The sequence below is a fragment of the Tauraco erythrolophus genome, chromosome Z (genome assembly GCF_009769465.1).
Source record: "Tauraco erythrolophus isolate bTauEry1 chromosome Z, bTauEry1.pri, whole genome shotgun sequence".
Taxonomy (NCBI): Eukaryota; Metazoa; Chordata; class Aves; order Musophagiformes; family Musophagidae; genus Tauraco; species Tauraco erythrolophus.
Window position 1 is genome coordinate 19464925 of NC_141496.1, and position 23327 is coordinate 19488251.

The window sequence follows — 23327 nt, forward strand, 5'->3', positions numbered from 1 at the left end:
TTCAGAAATATATGCTTAAGGATATAAGCTCTATTTTGTCATGTATTTTCCCTTTGAAAACTATGGAGACCAGTAATCTAATAGAAGTTGGATGTTCTATACCTTTGTGGCTATGGATCAACATCAGTGAGAACATGTCTAGCTTTCATGTATGTACACAAAAGTTGTTTAAAAGTTCAGCTTGCTAAATAGTACATATGCTTGAACCAAAATAAGAGTATCCAAAAAGGACATTGGAACAATGTAGCTTTATAGATAGTTAGTGGTGGTGTTCTTGTTTGTTTACTGTGGCTAGGGACATTTCTCATATTTATGATACAAAGTCAGAACAAGACTCTACCTGCCCCAAGGGCTCACATCCTATTACAAGAGACAAGCGGACATCATAAAGGGAAACACACTTGCAGTATGTAAAACATTAGCAGCAGTGTAAAATTACCATCGAATCCCAGTTTTCCCATAAATTTTGTGATTTTCTTTAAGCTCTGTCTTCCTAGAATTGATTTATTAACTTGGTTTTTGTATGTTTTCATTAGTTCTAGCATGCACAATTGTGCACAAAACCAAAATACAGAAATGTGGCATTGAACAGATAAGCCACCATCGTGTGACAAACAAAAGCCCTCCAAATTTAAAGCCCTCCAAATTTAAATCCCTCTCCAGGGCTTTAAACTAGACATGAAGGGGGAGTGGAATAGTATCAGCTTTGCCTGTGACAAGCTGAGAGCACCTGAAGAACAGCAGAAAGGAATTCCAGCCACTCCAGCCAGGAAGTCAGATTCATCAGGCCCAACTTAAATGCCTCTGTGCAAACACACATAGCATGGGGAAGGAACAAGAGAAGTTAGAGATGTGTGTGTGCCTGTAGGGTTATGATCTTAATGGCATCATGGAGATGTTGTGGGATCAATCCTATGACAAGAGCATTGAAATGGAAGGATGCAGGCTCTTTAGGAAGCACAGCCAGGGGAGACAAGGAGGAGGTGTCGCACTCTATGTCAATGACCAGCTGGAGTGCATGGAGCTCCTCCTGCTGATGGATGAGGGGCTGACTGAGAGCTTCTGGGTCAGGATTAAAGGAAGGGCAGGGACAGGCAACATTATAGTGGGGGTCTGCTACAGACCACATGACCAGGAGGACCAAGAAAATGAGTCCCTCCATAGATGGTTAGGAGCAGCCTCATGTTCACAAGCCCTGGTCCTCCTAGAAGGAGGAGTATTCCACCTGGAATACTGTGTTCAGCTCTGAATCCCCAACATAAGAAGGACATGGAGCTGCTGGAGCGAGTCCAGAGGAGGGCCACAAAGATGACCCGAGGGCTGGAACACGTCTGCTATGAAGACAGGCTGAGAGAGTTGGGGCTGTTCAGCCTGGAGAAGAGAAGGCTCCGGGGTGATCTTATAGCAGCTTTCCAGTACTTAAAGGGGTCCTACAGGAAAGCTGGAGAGAAACTTTTTACAAGGGTGTGTAGTGATAGGATAAGGGGCAATGGATTTAAACTGAAAGAGGGGAGATTTAGATTAGATATAAGGAAGAAATTTTTCACTCAGAGGGTGGTAAGGCACTGGAACAGGTTGCCCAGAGAAGTTGTAGATGCCCCATCCCTGGAAGTGTTCAAGGCCAGGTTGGATGAAGCTTTGACCAACCTGGTGTAGTGGAGGGTTTCCCTGGCCATGGCAGGGCAGTTGGAACTAGATGATCTTTGAGGTTCCTTCCAACTCTAACCATTCTACGATTCTATGATTCTAAGACTTCAACCACCCTAATATCTGTTGGAGGGACAACACAGCATGACATAAGCAAACCAGGAGGTTCCTGGAATGCATTGATGATAACTTCCTGGTCCAAGTGAAAGAGCAACTAACAAGGAGAGGTGCTATGCTGGACCTTGTTCTCACCAACAAAGAGGAGGTGGTGGGAAATATGAAGCTTAAGGGCAGCCTTGGCTGTAATGATCATGAAATGGTGGAGCTCAAGATCCTTAGGGCAGTGAGGAGGGTGCTTTGCAAGCTCACTACTCTGGATTTCAGGAGAGCAGAATTCAGGCTCTTCAGTGATCTGCTTGGTAGAGTACAATGGGAGAGAATCCTGGAGGGAAGAGGGACCAAAGAAAGCTGGTTAATATTCAAGGATCACTTCCTCCAAGCTCAGGAACGGTGCATCCCAACAAAAAGGAAATCAGGCAGAAACACTAGGAGGCCTGTATGGATGAACAAGGAGCTCCTGGACAAACGCAAACACAAAAGGGAAGCCTGCAGAGGGCGGAAACAGGGACAGGTAGCCTGGGAAGAGTACAGAGAAATTTTCTGAGCAGCCAGGGATCAGGTTAGAAAAGCTAAAGCTCAGGTAGAACTAAATCTGGCCAGGGACATCAAGGGCAACAAGAAAAACTTCTATAGATATGTCAGTGCTAAAAGGAGGAGTAGGGAAAATGTGGGATCTCTCCGCAAGCAAACTGGAGACCTGGTTATCTGGGTTATGGAGAAGGCTGATGTACCAAATGACTTCTTTGCCTCAGTCTTCACTGGCATGTGCTCCAGCCGCAGAGCCCAATTTGCAGAAGGCAAAGGCAGGGACCGGGAGAATGAAGAAACACCCACTGTAAGAGGAGATGAGGTCTGAGACTGTCTAAGGAACCTGAAGGTGCACAAGTCCATAGGACCTGATGAGATGCATCTGAGGGTTCTGAGGGAACTGACAAATGAAGTTACTAAGCCACTATCCATCATATCTGAGAAGTCTTGGCAGACCAGTGAACTTCCCAAAGACTGGAAAATGGAAAACAAAACCCCCATTTTTAAAAAGGAAATAAAGGAAGACCCAGTGAACTACAGGCCAGTCAGTCTCACCTTTGTGCCTGGGAAGATCATGAAGCAGATGCTCCTGGAAACTATACTAAGGCACAGGGAAAATAAGGAGGTGATTGATGACAGCCAACATGGCTTCACTAAGGGCAAATTCTGCCTGACTGATTTGATGGCCTTCGACGATGAGGTTACAGTGTTGTTGGATAAGGGAAGAGGGAAGAGCAACTGATATCATCTACCTGGACTTGTGCGAAGATCTGACATTGTCTTGCACAACATCCATGTCTCTAAACTGGAGAGACACGGATTTGACAGATGGACCACTCAGTGGATTAAGAATTGGCTGGATAGCGGCACTCAGAGAGTTGCACTCAATGACTTGATGTCCAAGTGGAGTCCAGTGATGAGTGGCGTTCCTCAGGGGTCGGTATTGGGGCTGGTGCTGTCTTTGTTGGTGATATGGACAGTGGGATCAAGTGCACCCTCAGCAAGTTTGCAGACAACACCAAGCTGTGTGGTGTTGTGGACACGCTGGAGGGAAGGGATGCCATCCAGAGCGACCTTGACAGGCTGGAGAGGTGGGCCTGTGAGAACATCATGAAGTTCAACAAGGCCAAGTGCAAGGTCCTGCACATGGCTCGGGGCAATCTCAGGCACAAATATAGGCTGAGAAGAGAATGGCTTGAGAGCAGCACTGAGGAGAAGGACTTGGGAGTGCTGGTGGATGAGAAGCTCAACATGAGCCGGCAATGTGCGCTGGCAACCCAGAAAGCCAACTGGGCTGCATCCAAGGAAGTGTGGCCAGCAGGTCGAGGGAAGTGATTCTGCCCCTCTACTCAGCTCTCGTGAGACCCCACCTAGAATACTGTGTTCAGCTCTGGAGTCCCCAACACAAGAAGGACATGGAGTTACTGGAGCGAGTCCAGAGGAGGGCCACAAAGATGATCCGAGGGCTGGAACACGTCTGCTATGAAGACAGGCTGAGAGAGTTGGGGCTGTTCAGCCTGAAGAGGAGAAGGCTTCAGAGGCACCTTCTGGCAGCCTTCCAGTACTTAAAGGGGGCCTACAGGAAAGCTGGAGAGGGACTTTTTACAAGAGCATGTAGTGGTAGAACAAGGAACAATGGATTTAAACTGAAAGAGGGTAGATTTTGATTAGATCCAAGTAAGAACTTCTTCAACTCTCAGGGTGGTGAGGCACTGAAACAGGTTGCCCAGAGAAGTTGTGGCTGCCCCATCCTTGGAAGTGTTCAAGGCCAGGTTGTATGAAGCTTTGAGCAACCTGGTGTAGTGGAAAGTGTCCCTGCCTGTGCCTGGGGAGTTGGAGTTAAATGATCTTTAAGGTCCTTTCCAAACCAAACCATTCTGTGATTCTATTATGGTTCTATGATTCTATGAACTGTTTCTTCTTAATTGTAAGATAATCTTTTCATTTTGGAGGGGAAGAAAGAAGTTTAAATGTTTGCACCTAACGAATGACTGAAGTAGCGGACCGTGAAACAGCCATACCAACATCTCTGGGAGCACTCTACTAACGCTTGCGGGAAATTCAAGTTAAAAGCACCTTATTTGGTTAAATTGGGATAAATGTCTGAAACAGGATTCAAAATGTTCTTAAAAATGCTAGAGTTTGTGTTAGAAAGCATCCAGGGTGGATAGATGAAGGCAGGCTATTGAAGTGTCCGTATACTTACAGAGTTTGGGTTATTTTCCCCATTAGACTGCAGAGCCAAAATATTCAGTGGGCATCAAGGTTCATCAAATATATAAAATCAGAAGAATTATGTAGAGCCTAGCAGTAATGTCTGTTCCTCTTCAGAGCTCAAATTTTGCTGTCTGGCTTCTCCTCATATCTACAGTTCTCCAGCCATAAGATCTAAGCTCCAGTGCCCACTTGAGAGAAGAAAGGCCTTTTAAATGTCAAACATAAGTACAGTGACCATTTTCCTAATTTCCTTTTTCCAGATGCTCAGACATTTCTGAGATCATTAACACAGGGCAGACGGGGGAGGGCGAAGAGTAAAGATGACAAATCTGTGTTCCCTTTGCCATCTTTAAGTTTCAGGATAACTTACTTTGTTGAAGTTGTAAACTAAATGTCAAAAATAAGTATTTTCTTAACATTTTACTTCCTGGCAAGTGTGGCTAATCTTAGATTGCTCTGATATTCCAGATCAATCCCTTGCTTGGGAATGAAAGGGAGTCTGTGTATACTGTTGATTATGTTAGTCAAGGTGTTAGTGCCAGCATGCTTCCTCAACTAAGCAAATGATTTAACCACCTTCTAAATGTGGAAAACTTAAGAGTAATGACAATAATGAATTATTTTTGTCTAGCGTGCCATGGCACAGCGAATTGGATCACGTTAGGCTTCATCTGCTGCCTAATGCAATGTAACGTAGCAGATAAAATAAATCAAATGGGTGGCACTCTGTTAGACTTGAAAGATGATAGCTCTTGTAAAGCAACTGATGTGATCATATATCAATGCAGTCAATTTCAGATGTTTATTGATGTCTTGAATCTTTGAAACCCAGCAAATGCATATTTTAAGGGCTATGAGACAAGTGACTACAAATACAGCAGTGTGCTTGTTACTGACAAAGCTGTTGCCTGAAACGGAATTCAGCTAAATTTTATGTTTTCTTTGTGTGCTTAATTCATTTTTTCATTTCTGCAAGTGCTTCCTAGAGACATCGGCTTGAACTTAAAAGCTTACTGTTATGAATGCTTTAGTGGTTATCATGGTAGCTAGACTCAGAGTTTTTAGTTCAAAAATGCAGTAGTGCCTACCAAAGATCATTTTAAGTTTCAGTGAGCTAGGATTTAATAATATGGATTCAAAGGAATACTATCCAAAAAATATTTTTTGTTGTTTTCAACATTGTAATAAAAAATTAGTTTATTGGGGTCAATTTTAAGGAAGGATTTTAATTTGTGTTTCCTTCTTGTATTTCTTTCAACTGTTTGTTTATTTTGAATGCTTATAACAATTCACTGCATGATTCATTACTTGAGCTTTTACAAAGTTAATCTGCTAATTATCTTTCAGTAAATAAGCATGGAGTTGCTGTAAGGGTTGTAACCAATTAGGAAGCCTGTGAAGTCATGCCTATTCTCTTTACTTAAAGCTGTGTTCTTTCTTTTTTCTGCTTTGTTTGCTTTATGAAGGCAGAGTACTCAGTTCTCACTCAATACTCAGTTTAAATATTTTTTTTTTATTTGATCATTGTAATGACATTATGAATTAAATTTTTCAAAAATGTAGGCAAAAAACTAGTCCAACAGCAAGTTTTTTGAAATTATTTTTTGTATCTGAGAAAAGAGGGGAAGCTCCTTGATTTATTAAAATAACATGTGATGCTTCCCAAATAAGGTGTTTATTCTGTAAAAATGTAATGCATTTCTTAAAATTTACAAATAAATTGTTAAACTAGTTAAAAAATTAAATTAAAAGTCGTTTCTTCAAGAAATTTGTCTTCTACATCAGATTTTTATGTGCATTCTCAGCAGAAGCTGTGAAGAGTAAACCTGCATTTATGAAGGGGCTGTGACCCTATTAGTTTCTGGATTTTTTCTCCATTAATTTTAATTATGTAGGAAGTTTTCAGAGTCTAATGCTAAGGACATTTGGGTACTCTGCTTGTAATTTTGGTTTTGTAATCTGTTTGGATTTCTTTTAAGTTTAGCCTCTGTGAGTACTTATGACTTTGAGAGTTCTTCACACTTGTTCTTCAGATTATTAAAATGCTTGCCTAAGGTATCTTCCTCAATAATTGGCTTATAGTCATAATTTGAAATTAATGTTGCAGTTAATATCCAAAGAAAAAAATAATGTTAAATGTTTGGGTTTTGTTGTAGGTATTACTTGAGAAAACCAAGAACCTAAAACTAGAACAAAAATATAATTAACTTTCTTTCTCTGTGTAGCCCACTGTTTGTGAACGGGAGCTCTGTGTATTTGCTTTCCAAACATTAGGAGTGATGAACGAAGCTGCTGATGAAATTGCAACTGGGGCTCAGGTAGAATTATCTAATGCTTGTTACATATCTGATTTTCTATAGTATACTCTGTCTTCTCAGTCTCTTCTAGTACTTATTTTGACTTGTATTCCCCATATGAGTACTGTTGGGTAAGTATTATTTATTTATCTACTCTTACAGCTGTAAATACGCCGTTTTATGTGTGGCGTTTTCAAACGGTACTAATGAGGTGCTTCCATTGTTTTGCTTCCATGTAATTAGAGTAACCCTGTTTTCTTGCTCTGCTGTATTCAATTAGGTCACCTGGGTTGTTAATAAAAGCAGCCATTGTCATTTGGAGAGAATTCCCATTTATTTTCACCTAATGAGCCATTACTACTCTCATGCAATTAATAAGCTACTTCCTGTTCATGATGTTGGGATGCAGCTATCCACTGAGCATCTATTGTTTCGATCATTAAATAGCAGTGGGAAAGTCATCACTGATGTTGCTACATGGATTTTTTTCTCTTCTCAAGGATCAAGAATTTAATATAATCTTGAACTCTAAGTTCAGTTATTAATGGAATTATAACCATATCATTGTTTTCTTTCACAATTTTGCATGTGCCTTAAAACAAAGTATTTTAAACTATGTTTCCAAGTCATCATTTAACCTTAGATAACAGTAAATTCAAAATTTAAAAAATCTTATGTTTAAGATCCTTTTAAGATCTTAACAGTTTACACATCTTATTGAAAAGCACATTCCTCTCTAATCTCCTAGACGTGTATTACTCACTGTGCATTTATGTAGTAAGCAACATATTTTTTTTGAGGAGCAAACATTCAGTTGAGTTAATTTTAACTAGCACTAGTGAGTCTAGCTCCTGGAATAAACTGTTTGGCTAAGTGCCTGAATACTGCCTATGGGCATCTCCTCAAACAAAGAAACTTGCAGCAATGTGCACCAGTGTCTTCACTTGAGAATGTGTCTGTGGGAACTGACCATCAGCTCTTCACCTGATGTCTGAAGACCATTGGATGACTATATTTGCAACATCTAGTATACTAAACATTGGGATACTGTGTAAGCTTGTAAGAAAGAGAGAGGTGTGCTGATGAAGCCTCACCTCTTCCTCATCCTGAAGTCCTCTGAACACCTCAGCTATGTGTTTCTGGAAAGCTAGAGTTTTGTATTTTAATTCAGACATTTACATGGTACATTACCTGTACATTTTGAATCATAGAATAGTTTAGGTTGGAAGGGACCTTTAAAGGTCATCCAGTCCAACTCCCCCTTGCAACAAGCAGGAACATCTTATCATAGAATGGTTAGACTGGGTTGCTCAGACCCCATCCAACATGATCTTAAATGTTTCAACAGATGGGGCATCTACCACCTCTCTGGGCAACCAGTTGCAGTGTTTTACCACCCTCATCCTAAAAAATTTCTTTTTTATATCTAGTATGACTATACCCTCCTTTAGTTTAAAACCATTACCCGTTGTCCTGTCACAGCAGGCCCTGCTAAAAAGTTTGCGCCCATCTTTTATAAGCCCCCTTTAAGTACTGAAAGGCCGCAATACGATCTCCCTGGAGCCTTCTCTTCTCCAGGCTGAAGAACTCCAACTTTCTCAGCCTGTCTTCATAGGAGAGATGTTCTGTCCCTGTGATCATTTTTGTGACCCTCCTCTGGACCTGTTCCAGCAGGTCCATGTCTTTCATGTGCTGAAGACTCCAGAGCTGAACACAATACTCCAAGTGAGGTCTCACAAGAGCAGAGGAGCAAAGTCACTTCCCTCAACCTGCTGGCCACGCTTCTTTTGATACCACCCAGGATGCGGTTGGCTTTCTGGGCTCTGAAGCACACATTGCCAGCTCATGTTGAGCTTTTCATCCACCAGCACTGCCAAGTCCTTCTCAATAGGGCTGCTCTCAAACTGTTCATTCCCCAGCCTGTATTTATTCCAGAGGTTGCCCCTCTCCAGGTGCAGGGCGTTGCACTTGGCCTCATTGAACCTCATAGGATTCACATGAGCCTACTCTGGATGGCATCTTGTCCCTCAGGTGTGTCAACTTCACCGCTTGAGAAGTGTGTCATCTGCAGGCTTGCTGACGGTGTACTCAATCCTACTGTCTATGTCTGATGGAGATACTAAACAACACTGGTCCCAGTACAGACCCTTAAGGGACACCACTCATTACCGATCTCCATCTGGATATTGAGCCAGTGACCACTACCCTCTGGGGTGTGACCATCCAGCCAATTCCTTATCCACAGAACAGTCCACTCATCAAATCCATATCTCTCCAATTTAGAATGATGTTGTGGGAGACCATGTCAAAGGCCTTAACAGAAGCCCAGATAGATGACATCGGTAGCTCTTACCTTGTCCTCTGGTTTAGTCACTCCATCATAGAAGGACACTAGGTTGATCAGGCAGGACTTACCCTTGGTGAAGCCATGCTGGCTGTCTTGAATCACCTCCCTGTCCTCCATGTGCCTTAGCATAGCTTCTAGGAGCATCTGCTCCATGATCTTTCTAGGCACAGAGGTGAGGCTGACAGGTCAATAGTTCCCAGAGTCTTCATTTCTACCCTTTTTAAAAATGGGTAGAATGTTTTGCTTTTTCCAGACACCAAGGACTTCACCTGACTGCCATGACTTTCCAAATACCATAGAGAGTGGCTTGGCATCTACATTGGCAAATTTTCTCAGGGCTCTGGTATGCATCTTATCAAGTCCCATAGACTTATGAATGTTGTTGAGTTGTTGAGTTGTTGAGTACCTCAGCCTTCTTCTCGTCTGTTGTTGCCAGTTTGCTGGTCGTGTTCATCACGGGGGCTACACTTTCCTTGACCTTCCTTTTCTGGCTCACATGCCTACAGAAGCCTTTCGTACTATTCTTTGCATCCCTTGCCAAGTTCAACTCCATCTGTGCCTTGGCCTTCCTGACTACATCCCTACACAACCGGGCAGAGTCCCTATACTCTTCCCAGGATACCTGTCCCTGCTCCTACTGCCCGTGCATTTTGTTCTTGCCCTTTAGTTTGACCAGCAGGTCTTGACTGAGCAGTGCCAGTCTCTTGCCTTCCTTTCCTGATTTCTTACTGGAGATCAAGAGCTCTTGCACTCTATGGAAAGCATCCTTAAAGGTCCGCCGGCCCTGTTCTGCTCCCTTGTCTCTGAAGGCAGTTTTCCGGCGTCCTAGACTGGAATTCTATTTTGCTAAATATACCTTGCTAAAGTTAGGGAAAAATGAGGTACAAACTTACATGGTACATTAAATGTACATTGTAAATTAGGTACTAACGAGTAGCTCTCACTTCTCTTTTTAAATACAACTGACTGGAGAGGTGGTCCTGGTTAGCTCTCACGCTGCATTTTATACAGGTATCACTATTGCAGGCATATGCAGAGCTTGCTCTAGATCTCTAGAGGACCTCTGTATCTACAGAGCTTTGCTGTAGAGTACTGAAGTGATTAAAACCTTAACAGGGCTTAAGAGAGTTAGATAAGAGGTTTTGTTGATTGTCCCATTGGACCTAGGTGACTACATTTTGCTAAGTTTCTTTCTAGTGATAGCATTGCACCCAGCTTACTACGTCTGATCTGATTGAGCTCCTATTCCTGTTTGCAGAAAGAATCCAGCACTTCCAGGGTTTGGTTCATCTGAGCTAGTTCTGACATTGTTTTAGGATAGTGTGAATCACAGCATAGGCTATAGCACGGTGGTTATTTTCTCCATTGATTATAAAGACAGCCTAGGCTGACTAATAAGAGGTAGGTGTTCACATTGTGAATCTTTACGTTTTGTCAGATGAATCTTCCTCTAAATCATTTTGTGTACTGAAGGAGCCTAAATATAGTTTTCCATTATTAGAAATCACATCCTGATTTTTTCTGCAGTGCTTTCAGCCAGTTTCCTAAGGTGTGCATTCCTACTTTGTCACTTCTGATATTCTGATGGCTCCCTTAATAACAAGTGACTGTACTTTCTAAAACTTTTAAGTCCTCATCTTGCTTTACTTTAGTCATGTAGTAAAAATGCCTGAAAATTAAATGCTTCATTTGCTGATAGTTCAGACTCTCTGTAGAGAGACTCTGCAGAGAGAGACACTGTCTGAGAGACTGATGTTGTTAAGAGGGAGTTGTCATCAGCATGCATCGTCTTGTCCTCCTTGAAAATATTTTTAATCCTTACTTATGTACTTCGATACCTACTGTTAAGGACAAAGAATTCAGGCCCAGCTATAAGGACATTTACTAGGTCCACAGCACTTCCTATCACCAAGGAATGCATGTGCAAGTTTGTATTACAATATTTGTATTAGACTTATCTCTCAGTTTAAGTTGCTCTGTGTTCCATCAGCTCAAAACAATGATCTTAGGGGAAATCAAGGGTTTAACTAAGCCAAATTTATGCATGTTTTCCCCCATGTCAGAGCAACATGCAGGTAGCATGGTGAGAAGCAATATAAATGTCAGCAGTTGGTTTAAAGGACGGCTTTCAGGTGGTGTTCTAAGAACTGTGCCAGTATTAAGACAAAGTCCCATCATGCAAATCATAAAGCAAGACAACTTTGAGTCACTGAATTAAGAGATCTGGGGACTCAAAACAACCCTTCCCTAGTAGTGTTTTGTGACTGGGGACTAAAAAGTGCTTCTGAGAAGCAGGGAGTATGAACTCAGACTCAATTTCGTGGCAATACATTTACACAGTTGCAGGGCTGTTGCCTGACCTGGCTTTTTCTGCAGACTCCTGGTCTCCTTTCCAAGTGCTAATGCAGATGCCCTATTTTGAAACATTCATCACACTTACAGTTATTAGAAACTGGGAAGTAGTCAGAGCACCATGGAGAAAGAGATCATTATTTAAATAACTTCATTTTTCAATATATGTGAGAAATTTTGTAACTGGAACTAGAAGAAATTTTTTAAACTGATGGAGAAAATTGTCCATTCACGCTAAAGGAGCAGAGGAGGAGAACGGCAACACAGTATGACTCACCGCAGCACAGTTCCCTTTCCCTTTCATCATGATTCTTATTTTCATTCTGCTTCTCTAAAGGACCATCCATGTTTTTTTCCTCCTAATAGTCAGAATCAATGGCATATATATAAAAACTTGTAGAACAGCTTGAGCTGTGAGATGAGATCTAATGCATGTGAATTGTGGGAGGAGCCAGGGATGCCTACTGAGTACGACTCTTCTCAGCTTTTCCTTTCTACCATGGGAAAGTCTGTTTTCACACAGGAGTGTTTTCAGAAGGCACAGAAGAAATGGGGAAACGGGCTAATTCGCAGCTACGTTTTTGTGTAGCAACTTCTGATGCCATTATGAGCCTTTGAAACAATTACACAGAAATCTATTGTTAAGTTGCATATGTGCCTACGTGTGCATATGTGAATACACGCCTGTGTACACATTACGCGCATAGTCTTAGGGTGAAACCTTGGAAGTCATAGATAATCAAAGCCATATTGTAATTTTGTACAACAGGAGGGAAGGAAAGGGGATCTCTCAGTGTGAGCTGTGCAAATGACTGTTAAATCACTGCACTGTTCTGGCTTTAGCAGAAGCAATGTTTACAAGTGTTTCCATGATTGCAGTCTTCAGGAGAACAGCAGGCAGTGGTACAGACTCACAAGCCCTTCCTTGTTCTTGAGCAACATTTTTTGCTGGCATCTACTGTGCAGAGATACACAGATCCAGCACGACTTTATTTCCTTAGAGAATGACTTTAGTCCAGGAGTTAGTGCATGCGCACAAGAGAAAGCAGGACTGCAAGCAATGTATCTGACATCATAATACATTTAGGACCAGATACTGGTCCTACTTATGCACCTGGGTTAAACCCAAAGCCTGTTGAGGTCAATGGAAAAATTTCAGTCCTAAACTATGTCCTGTGGATAACACAGTTTGGGTAATATAGGTAACAATGAAATATGGTATTACTATCACATTAGAATGTGTAGAAAAAGCAGACTGGAAGATACAATATGAAAGTACATATATTTACTAAATATTTTTCTTTGTCTGTAGGTGGTTGATCTGTTAGTATCCATGTGTCGGTCTGCGTTAGAGTCACCTAGGAAAGTTGTCATTTTTGAGCCATATCCTTCTGTAGTTGATCCTAATGATCCTCAGATGCTGGCCTTTAACCCCAGGGTAAGTAGTTATCTTTCATTATGTCACAGTTTGGTTTTAGTCACGCCTGGGATTTTAAAGCAAAGCCTTCTTCTGGAGGAGTCTGCTTTATTATGAGAGATATAGCTTCAGAATATAGCACGAGCGTGTGACTTTTTTCAGAACTTTGTAGCTTTTTTAATTGTCTCTGAGTATAACATGTAAGTTACTTTCAAAGTTATGTTGAAGCCAAGGAAATCTTTTAGGGTACAAATTCTAGATGCAAAATCTGGTATTCTTAGTGTCATTCTTCCAGTGTATACATTGGATACAAAGAGAAAGATGGCCTTTGGGAGGTGTAGACCGTGTAAACCAGGGAATTTCCAGTCCATCTTTTTATTCCTACAGTGATTCTTGCTGTCATCTCATTTTCTCTTTGCAAACAATTGTGTCCTTAAATGTAGTTTTATCAAACGTTGATGTAATAGTCAAGTTTTGTACAAGCACCAATTTTGAAGTAAAGAATTGAGTTTGCACTACTTGCTCTTCAGGCTGCAAATACCACCTGTCAGGGAAGCCCTTGAGAACCTGGGAACTATTACATCTCACCTGATACATCCCCCAAAGGCATAAATGAGAACTTTGGATGTCCTGCACTGGGATGCATTTCACTTTTTCTGAACAAAGGCCAGTTAGCAGTTGTTCTTCCTCAGGAAGGAACGAGCATGTTCTGTAGCATGTGGGAAGAAGGACTCACCAGAAGGTGCTTGGAAGGGGGCTGATGAGGAGACGGCTAGTCTGGTGGCTGGACAAGGTGGGAGTTTGAAGCAGACAAGGGAATATGAGAGAGGGTCAGACCAGAAGAGGAAGGGAGAGAGCCCCTGGCCTGGCAGAGCCCAGACTGCCACCTCCCAGCTTCTTGCCAGCATGGACGAGGTGAAAGCCCATGGCAGAAGTAGGCAGGACCCAAAGATGGGGAACAGTGAAGGTCCTGAAGGTGATGTGACATGGAGCTGGTGAGGCATGGACTTTTAAGCTCATCCGCTCAGAAAAGGTGCTACTATCTGGTAGTGGCTCCCAAGCAGAAGGTAGGCAAGGATCAGGGTGAGGCAGAGGAACAACTGAAGGACCTCTGATGTTTTACAGAGCTGTTAGCAAAGTAAACACATCTGTTTATGTAGCATTTATGTAGTATTTTACTTAAAATCTATTTCATCACTGCATTATTTAACTTACTAGCATGTTGTCCAAAGAACTGTCAGAAACTGTGTTCAGGTGCAAATACTCTTTTAAAAAGTGAGCTAATTTTTTGAATTTGTTGGAGATTCCAGTGTAATTAGAAGAAAAAACATAATTATAATATTTTTTCAGGGAATTTTCCTGGGCTATGAATAAGAGAGTCTATGTGTGAGGTGAAAGGAAGCTATTCGTTAGAAACAGTTGAAATGATTGTGGGTTTTTTTTTTTCATACACACTTAAAGAATTCAGGTTTTTGTAGAGCCAAAGACTAATATTCTTTTAATTTGTTTGCTTATTTTGTGCTACATCAGAAGAAGAATTATGACCGAGTCATGAAAGCATTGGACAGTATCACCTCTATTAGAGAGATGACACAGGTGAGTTTAAAAAATTTTTCTTAATTTAATCTCTATTTCTAGAACGAGGAAGATGTTTGTATTGCTTGCCTTGATGCATGGGCAAGTCAATAGTATCATCTCTTTCCTATAGAGCTGTAATAATATTAAAATGTGTGTTAACAATAACAAACCTAGAGTATCCATAATGGCAATCAAATAAAAGTGATGAAGTACAACTAAGATCTTTTGAAGTTTAAATAAGCGATAATAACAGCAGAATGGGACATTGTGTCAAGATAATCACCAACTGCTGCATTTCTGGAAATATCAAAGCCAAACTGGGTCTTTTATTTCCAAAGCAAAGGAAATTGATTTTGCGGCAGTGTTCTGAGTGATAGCTTTATTTCTATTATAGCAAAACACTTGATCAGCTAAGTATGCTTGGGTCTCTTGGGATTACTACCGTATGATTTCTCAATATTCGTAGTGAAAAAGAGTACTTATGTTTATTGTTACACTTCCTTTCCCAAACAGCCCAGCTGATTATAACTAATTATTGCAGTCTTTCCTATGTACCTTGCTTTTCCAACTGCTGTATAAATGTAACCTCACAACAATTTATAACTCTTACTCTGTATGTATTCATAAAGTACTTTCGGATACTGGAATGAAGAATGAGGTGTATAGAGAGGAGTAAAATGAATTAAAAATTAAGATTCATGTATTTTTGTTATTTCATGTAACATCATGTAAAAATCGAGTATTTCCATTGCCTAATATAATGTCTTTTAAAAGAAAAATAACGACTATTTTCTTTTTTTTAATGTTAAAGTAATTCTCAGACTGAAGAGTTTTACAGGGATGCTTTGCATTGTGATTGAAATCAAGAAAGGTTTTCAAAGGGATTATAAGCTGATACAGTATTTTATTTTTCCAGTTTATGCCATGAAACAGTTTAAAAAAAAAATTGAGTGGATTATCTTGAGATATTTTGAGAGACTTAATTTTGTGAAGTTCCAGTCCAATTTCTTAATCCAAGAGCCAAACGTAAATAGATGTCTTCTGCAGTTCTCCCTGAGATCACCAATGTTTTCTGTAATATACTAATTTTGATGCTAATTATATGCTTATTATTGTACTCCAGGGAAAATAATTGCTATATTAATTCTTCTTGTTGTCAAAACACTTTTATAACTGTACAACGCTAAACGTCAGTAAAACTGTGATTTAAGCCTAATAATGAGTCCCGTGTATTCGTTTTAAGAGATGAAATCATGGGCAATGTAACATACAAAATTTAACCTTGTGATTTCAACTAGAAATAAAGAACGTAATTACTTTTTTCTAGGCACCTTACTTGGAAATAAAGAAGCAGATGGATAAACAAGACCCGCTTGCACATCCTCTACTACAATGGTATAAAATGCACTCACACAAGATCATAATTATTAAAGTACAAAGTTTAATGAATAATCACTCCACAGTGTAATTTGGTATAAGCTCACCCTAAGAGTTAACGTCAGAGTTGACATTTGCAACTGTTTCTGGACCTCATCTAAGCCCTCTGAAAAAAAGGAAAGACTCCAGCTTATTTGTGTAGCCTCTGATCTCATTTTCTAGTCAAGATTTGGTCTACTTCCATCTGATAGGTTCAAAGACCTGCAGCGGAGTGCTTTATGGTGGCCATTTGTAACACATTTTTAAGAAGAAAAGTTCTGTTTGGTTACCATGTCTAATACATCTAACTGTTTCTTATTTTAGGGTTATTTCTAGTAATAGATCACATATTGTGAAGCTACCGGTGAACAGGGTAAGTGCCTGTGGGTTCTTTATTATTTTCTCGTTTCTCATGGCTCATATTAGCATTTTAGGTGGCAGTCTCGTAGCCGAACACAGGTGTCTACATTCAGCCTAATCAAATGGACTCCATTAGTAGACAAGGGAGAGAAATAGGCAGTTCCAGGTCATGACTCACAGAATCAGGTTGTGAATATCTAAAATAAGTCAAAGAGATAATGTTCAGAAAAAGCCTATTTGAGGTGAGTAGCTCAAATACAAGTGTCTACCTTGTAGTCGTCTGAGATTGGGTGAGAATAACTTCACTATTTGTTTTGTTACCGTATAGAATACTAGATACGGAGCTGTACAGAAGGCAGTACACACAAACGCAATGTACCAGGAGATCCACATATGAGTACACCTTAAGAGAGTATAGCTCTTGAATTTTAGAGGAATGGTGCTGAGATTTATTTCTGAGTGTGTGTGCCTCTGATGCCTCTGATTAAGGGCATAGTAATCTGCAACCTTTCAAATCTGAACCTTATTTCAAAGCTATCTCTGATCAGAATACCATGATGAAAATTGTTCAGTTTAATTACTTTACTAGAGCCATATTAGGCTGAAATCTGTTTCAGAAACTTCCATATGTTTCATAAACTGAAAGACATTTTCACTGTTTGATTTAGGGTGAAAATTATGGTAATGAGACCAATTTCAACGTAGTTCATGTAGTTATTTAAATGGAGTCATGCATTGTGCAAAACAGCGTGGTATCTTAAGAACTACCTTTATGGAAATACAATGCTTTTGTGTTAATCAAATTCTTTTCACTTGTGCCCTGTTGTATTTTACAGCAACTGAAGTTTATGCACACTCCCCACCAGTTCCTACTTCTCAGCAGTCCACCAGCCAAAGAATCCAATTTCCGAGCTGCTAAAAATCTCTACGGAAGTACCTTTGCATTTCAGTGAGTACATATATTCATATTAGTCGAAGGTTATCGAAATGCCATGCTGTTTTTTTGTTCTTGCCATTTGAGGTTTACAGCTGTGAATTTATTATTTTTAAGAATTACTGATTTCATTTTGCATTTTACACTGTGGATTTTAACGCTTTCTTTTTCATTTTTTCAGTGGTTCACACATTGAAAATTGGCATTCCATCCTGAGGAACGGCTTAGTTGTTGCTTCTAATACGAGGCTGCAGGTAAATAGTAGACTAAGTGGACTTTACCTAACCTGTGCATGCTTGATTGCATACTAGCTTAGGCAAGTTTTCAGGGGCTGTGGTTCTGGTAGTCATATAGGTGGAAAAAAGAAGTGATTTTAAATGCCTTCTTGTTTTCTGGAAAATGTGCTTTTCTGATGCAATTAAAATGAAATAATGGGTCTGCTAAAATAGCTAGAAAATCCCATTGCTGGAATCAGCGTTTCATTTTTATGTTGCAGAGCAGCACCTCCAGGAGGCTTAGCTCGGTACTGCTTAAAATCAGTTTTGGGATTAAAATTTAGAGCTGCATAAACTATCGCCATGTTATAGGATCCAAGAGTATACCAGATTTACAGGAACTGGATTTGCAGCATCTTCTCCTGTGGTTTCCGTGGGAACGGAAATGTGAATGTACTGGTCAGGAGGGAGCTCTTGCAAACTTCAGTTCGTTTTCTCAGACTGAATCATCAGGAGACCACTATTGCAGAGCAAAGCAGGTAGTACCAGAGGGACTGGGGAGCTGTAACTTGGAGCATTTTAGCATCATGGTTTTGACAGCTGTTCCCCAGAGCTGAAGCCATGATACCTTGGAGGAGGATCCCTGGGTGCTGACTAAGGATCCAGGTACAGAAGACACTGAAAAAAAAAGAAATGGAAATCTCTGCTGTTGCTCTTAGTGGTCTGGGTGTTTTTATTAGTATCTTTGGAAGATACTTCCCCAGGAAAGTGGGATTTACACACCAAAATTCACAAAAGTAAACCCCTTTGTTTACGCTTACTATTTTGTTGAGGGTTGAGATACTGGGAATAGGAGGAAGCAGTAAAGCCCTATTTTATACAAGTCTCGTTTTTAGTGTATGCTGAGCCTAGTTCATCCTATTTACCCCTGTACCAACCAGTCAGTAAAAATACCTAGTCGCTAAGGATCCTGTACAGTCTGGAGGAATGAAAGCGTGTTTGCACATTCCTGTGATAGCTCTGGCACATTGCAGAGACAATGTAAATATCATTGGGTCAGAGGAAAGAAATAAGGGTGAGCGTGACTCTGAAGCCCGTTGGTCATAATATCCACCTAGGCAGGAGATACTCAGAGTTCTCACTTGTGCTCCAACAACTACTCGGTGTGTTTTCTTTAAAGGCTTTTCCACATAAAGCAGTCAGTCCCTGCTGGAGAAGTGAAACCCATACTTCCCCCTTTCCAGACAAGAAAATGACTGGAGGGCTATTAAAAACTGCTCACTTTTGTGCTTAGCCCAAGCTTCATGATATGGAACAGTGATGTTGGTGAAGAATAGTCATCACTTTCTTCTATTCTTTTCAGACAGCTTGTAGCTTCATGGCTAAAGTGCAGTCCTGCAGTGATGGCATATGCATGTCTGAACTGGTTCAGGCAAAAGCTTGATTGAACCCATTCCTCCAGGACTCAGGCTGAACTAGTGACTAATTTTTTCTGTAGCATATGACCAGTGTCATCAACGTCTCTTCCTTTCTTACCTTAAAGAAAACAAAAGCGGCTGCTGCTGCTGCTGTTGATTCACAAAGGCTGGCTTAGGCTGTGCTTCCTGCCAAGGTTTGGATGTGAGACACATGCCGAGCTTGCTCAGCCCTATTAAGTCTGAGATGTATTTGGCCACATACAGAAGCACCCGCTGTAGGTATCCTCCATGGTAATGTTATATTCAAAAACAGAAAATGCAGTTTTACATATAAATCTGATGTAAAATTATGTTTGGGTGTTTGGACATGGTTTCCAGAATACACAGTATTTTAGTAGTATATTTGCAGCATGATTTTTTCAGGTTTTTAATTAATGGTATTCTTCAAATCCCATTTATTACTAGGCAATAAATTAGTGCAGTGGGGCAGATGCTTATCTACATTATGACCTGTTTCCATCATTATTATTTTGTCCAAATAGCCAAATTAATTTTAAATAATCACTCCCCTCTTTTTCAGCTCCATGGTGCAATGTTTGGAAGTGGAATCTACCTTAGTCCATTGTCAAGCATATCATTTGGTTACTCAGGTGATATTTATAAATCACTCTAAAGTTGGAGAAATATAGGGGGGTATCTTAGTCTACTGCTTTTCTTAGCAGCTTTACCGTTTACAACACTGTATTAAATTTTATCTATGTCAACCAAGATTTAATTTATTCAAAAACGAGAAAATCTAAATTCCCTTATTAAATGCCTATCTTCATTTTCTGAGGTGCTGAGTATCTTGAAACTGTGCTTGAAGTAAATAGTAGCTAATACTGGATGCTGTGTGTAATGGAGCAGGTCTTGATTATGCAGTGGAAATCCAACTTTGTCTTTTTGATTTTTTGTCAGTATCTGCCTAAGTCCACCTAACATTATCTATGGATTCAGAGGCTTTTACGACCTGATCTGACAGAACAGATATTCGTTAATAGACATGTTCAACTGTGTAACTTTAAGAGTATTCCCAAGTATCACAATGTCAGGATTACACAGAAAGTACAGGACAGTGTGTTTATGTTAGCATGAGAAGAGGAGGAAACATAATTTGTCCCACTAGTAAGTCCAAGTGTGAGTCACACCGAGTTTTCCATATAAGAAATAAATCATAAAGAGAAGCATGATAGAAACAAGATACACCAATGTGTATATTAAGAAACTTCAGAGATTTTAAAACATTGTGACTTTTTCCTTTAGGTATGTTGTATTTACCATTTCTTCATATGTGAAAGTGCTGCTATAGTTGAGTGTATGTTGGTGTGCATGTAGACAATTCTGAGCGTTTTAGTTATGCTTTCTGATTTTCAGTATTTTTAGGTAATGTCAAAATTCATATTAAAAGCTCAGCCTTTTTTATTGCTATTTATTGAATTTCAATATCCATAATCCCTAAGTGCACTTTTAGCTTTTCAGAGATAACATGAGTAGGGAAGCTTTTTAGGACTCACTAAAAGTGCAGGTTGCCGTATCGCTATCTAAGAAAATGCCCTTCTTTTTGGACGCCACTGCTTTGTCAGCTTCAGTGTGTTTTTTCTCATCTCTCTACCTTTCTTCGTCCCTTCTGTCCAGTCTCCTCCAGAAAGGAGGTCTCTGTTCCTATGCAGTTTGTAATACTTGATGCCAATAAAAACCACAGAGGAGTCCTACGCTCCTTGTTCCTTCAAAGAGTTAAACTTGCCCATAATTCAGTCTGGGTTTGCAAACCACCAAGAAATATGGGATACTGCAAAGGCAAGGAAGCCTGTAGTAGCATACAATACAGGCATTTTATATAAACCAACGTGAGGAAATATAAAGGAGTTCTAAGGCACAAATGTAGGTGTTTAGATTTCTGAGATGGAAATTAGATCCAATGTGGCTGACAAATAATTTAATACTTTTACATGTAGATAAATTAGTTAAACCAAGGTAGACTTCAAATAAATTAACTACTCCTAAAAATTAACTAGATTTTTAATAAATGTAAATTAAGTGTCAGAGATTAATATCTAAATTTTACCGTCCCACCCACAATAAATCAAACTGTGTTACTTCAGCCTGAATAGGGTCGGTTAGACTCAACACATGCTGACATGCAGCTCTGTTAAGCAACTCCCTAAGAGCGTTCCTGAGCTGAATTCAGTGGCATTAAAGCTCATGTTTATCTGCTTTTGCGCCTACTTAATGCTAACTTGACTTTCCTGAGGTGTTTGCAATACATGCAGATGTACTGGTAATTTGCAGGACTAAATTGAGATATTCTGTGACAAAGTTAACTAGCTTTTTGGGGGCCATGCAAAGGACTGTGATTCCTACTGTGCTACCTGTTTCATTCTCCATACTTAACTTTTCTTATTATGGTCATTATATGCAGGGTATCTTACATGATTTTAATGTTCTAGGGATGAACAAGAAGCAGCAGAAGGTGTCAGCTAAAGATGAACCAGCTTCAGGCAGTAAGAGCAGTAATACATCACAGGTACAGTACATCAGTCATCTCTGGAAGATTTATGGCTTTATGCTTGTGAATTTGATAGCTGAAAAGGAGGTAATATTCCTTATGTGAAAGCTAATGGTTTTATTTTATTGAATGAAATCAACAACTTCAGAGACTGCAAACATCAAATACAGCCCAACTGCTTTTAGTAACAGTTTACAGCATATACTGTGGTCTCGTGTCCTTCTTTTCCAAGCAGAAGAATTCAGGAAGAGAATGAAAATTAAATGCAGATTGCATTATGACCCTTAGCAAGCCTTTGCTTTCTGAGTTCCAGACTTGCAGAAAAATGATGCAAAAGGAACTGAGAGTGGTTATTGCTGGAAAATGAGTAACGTTTCATTTATAGCACGTCTGGTTTTCATGGTTTTTACATATTAAACCACTACAATTCTGCTTTATCTAAAGCAAATTCCTAGCCTTTATAGTGTAGGGCTAAATTTTGAGAAATCTGGCTTTGGAGAATGATTGATATGTAACAACAGAAGCCCTGAGAAATGGGAAGGCCAGTAAAATATCAGGTAGTGGCCAAAGAATTGGTGATCAAATGCACCTTTTTTTTTCTGCTATCAGTTTATCAGTAACACTGGTATTTCTAATAATATTATTCATTCTGTAATAATTAGGAACTTTTCTTTCTGGATAAAGGGGTTCAAATCCCTCCTACAATAATCCAAAAAAATAATATAGATGTTTTTAGAAAGTCTGTTACATTTACAAATACAATAGAAATGTTTTAGAAAGTCTGCCTCTATCTTTGTTCGTTAATAAACCACTGAAAATAGCAGCCCTCTCCTTTCTTACTTTTTCACTCAGTTTGTCTTACTCTACTAATTAAGTTTTCTCATGTTTTTACATCCCAGTCCCAGAAGAAAGGACAACAGTCACAATTTTTGCAAAGCCGTAACTTAAAATGCATAGCCTTATGTGAAGGTAAGCTGAAAGCCCTTGAAAAACTGTTTTAGTTATGGACACAGTGTTACTGGATGCAAATCAGTGAGACCTTTAGTTCCAGTGGTGGTTGTTTTTAGGTAAGAGACTACTGGTAGGAGTACGAGTGCTTCCTTAATAGCTGACCTTTATATTTCCATTCAGAACATTTCCCTCTTCCAACAAAATGTGTAACACATGCTGAATTTTCATGAAATAATCATATGCACATAGTGACTGATCATCTGGTCTGTCTTTCAAATGTGATCATATTCCCAAACCATCAAGATAACCCAAGTCATGGCCCTTATTTGAAACATTGACTTCTTGCAAGCTCTTGACAAATGCATTAAACACCTAAAATTCAGAAAAAACAGCTTTCCTATTGAACTTCCCAGTAATTTTTTTTCACTGTTCAGGCAAATATACTGTTCATCTGGTAACCAGTCTGTTCTTTCTGACGGCTTCAGAAATTCTGTGAAGTTAAAACCCAGTGGATATGAGTCTTGAAAGACTTGGCTATTTTTTTAATACCTAATGAAACCTCGGCAGGTTTCGAGAGCTAAGAATTACGTAATTTGAGTAAGAATTGTACTAGTAATTTTTAATTAGTCTCATTGGCCAAACAAAAATTATATTAAACTCAGTTTACCCTTTATTTGGAGCATTTGTTTATATTTACAAGTAAAAATAAAGACAGAAGGTGGAAAATACGTTATTTCAAAAGGGAAGCTTTAAGTTATATATGCTACTTTTTAATATATGAATTTTTGAGAATGTTCAAATGAAATATTTAATATGATTAAGGGGATGTCAGTCAACATGAAAATGCAATTTGATCCGGATAGAAAAACACGTAAGTCTAGTTCTAAAACTTTCAGAAGAAAATATGAAATTAATCTAGAGTTTACTAGACTTTACTTGGCCTTTAATACCTGAAGTTTCTAAACAAAACTTACATCTTTCACAA

The 23327-nt window shown here is 39.6% G+C and overlaps 1 protein-coding gene across 2 annotated transcripts in view; it reads left to right on the forward strand.

Annotated features, from left to right (window-relative positions):
• PARP8 (poly(ADP-ribose) polymerase family member 8) overlaps positions 1 to 23327 on the forward strand; it is a 135448-nt gene that overhangs the window by 109278 nt on the left and 2843 nt on the right. The window contains exons 15-24 of one of the 2 annotated variants that reach the window (XM_086628795.1): positions 6738 to 6830; positions 12821 to 12946; positions 14456 to 14521; positions 15831 to 15898; positions 16244 to 16292; positions 17116 to 17228; positions 17395 to 17467; positions 19427 to 19496; positions 21333 to 21409; positions 22291 to 22360. In XM_086628795.1, coding sequence (XP_086484921.1) covers positions 6738 to 6830; positions 12821 to 12946; positions 14456 to 14521; positions 15831 to 15898; positions 16244 to 16292; positions 17116 to 17228; positions 17395 to 17467; positions 19427 to 19496; positions 21333 to 21409; positions 22291 to 22360 — 805 coding nt within the window. The remainder of the gene's footprint in view (positions 1 to 6737; positions 6831 to 12820; positions 12947 to 14455; positions 14522 to 15830; positions 15899 to 16243; positions 16293 to 17115; positions 17229 to 17394; positions 17468 to 19426; positions 19497 to 21332; positions 21410 to 22290; positions 22361 to 23327) is intronic. The other variant, XM_086628794.1, reaches the window with a different exon arrangement.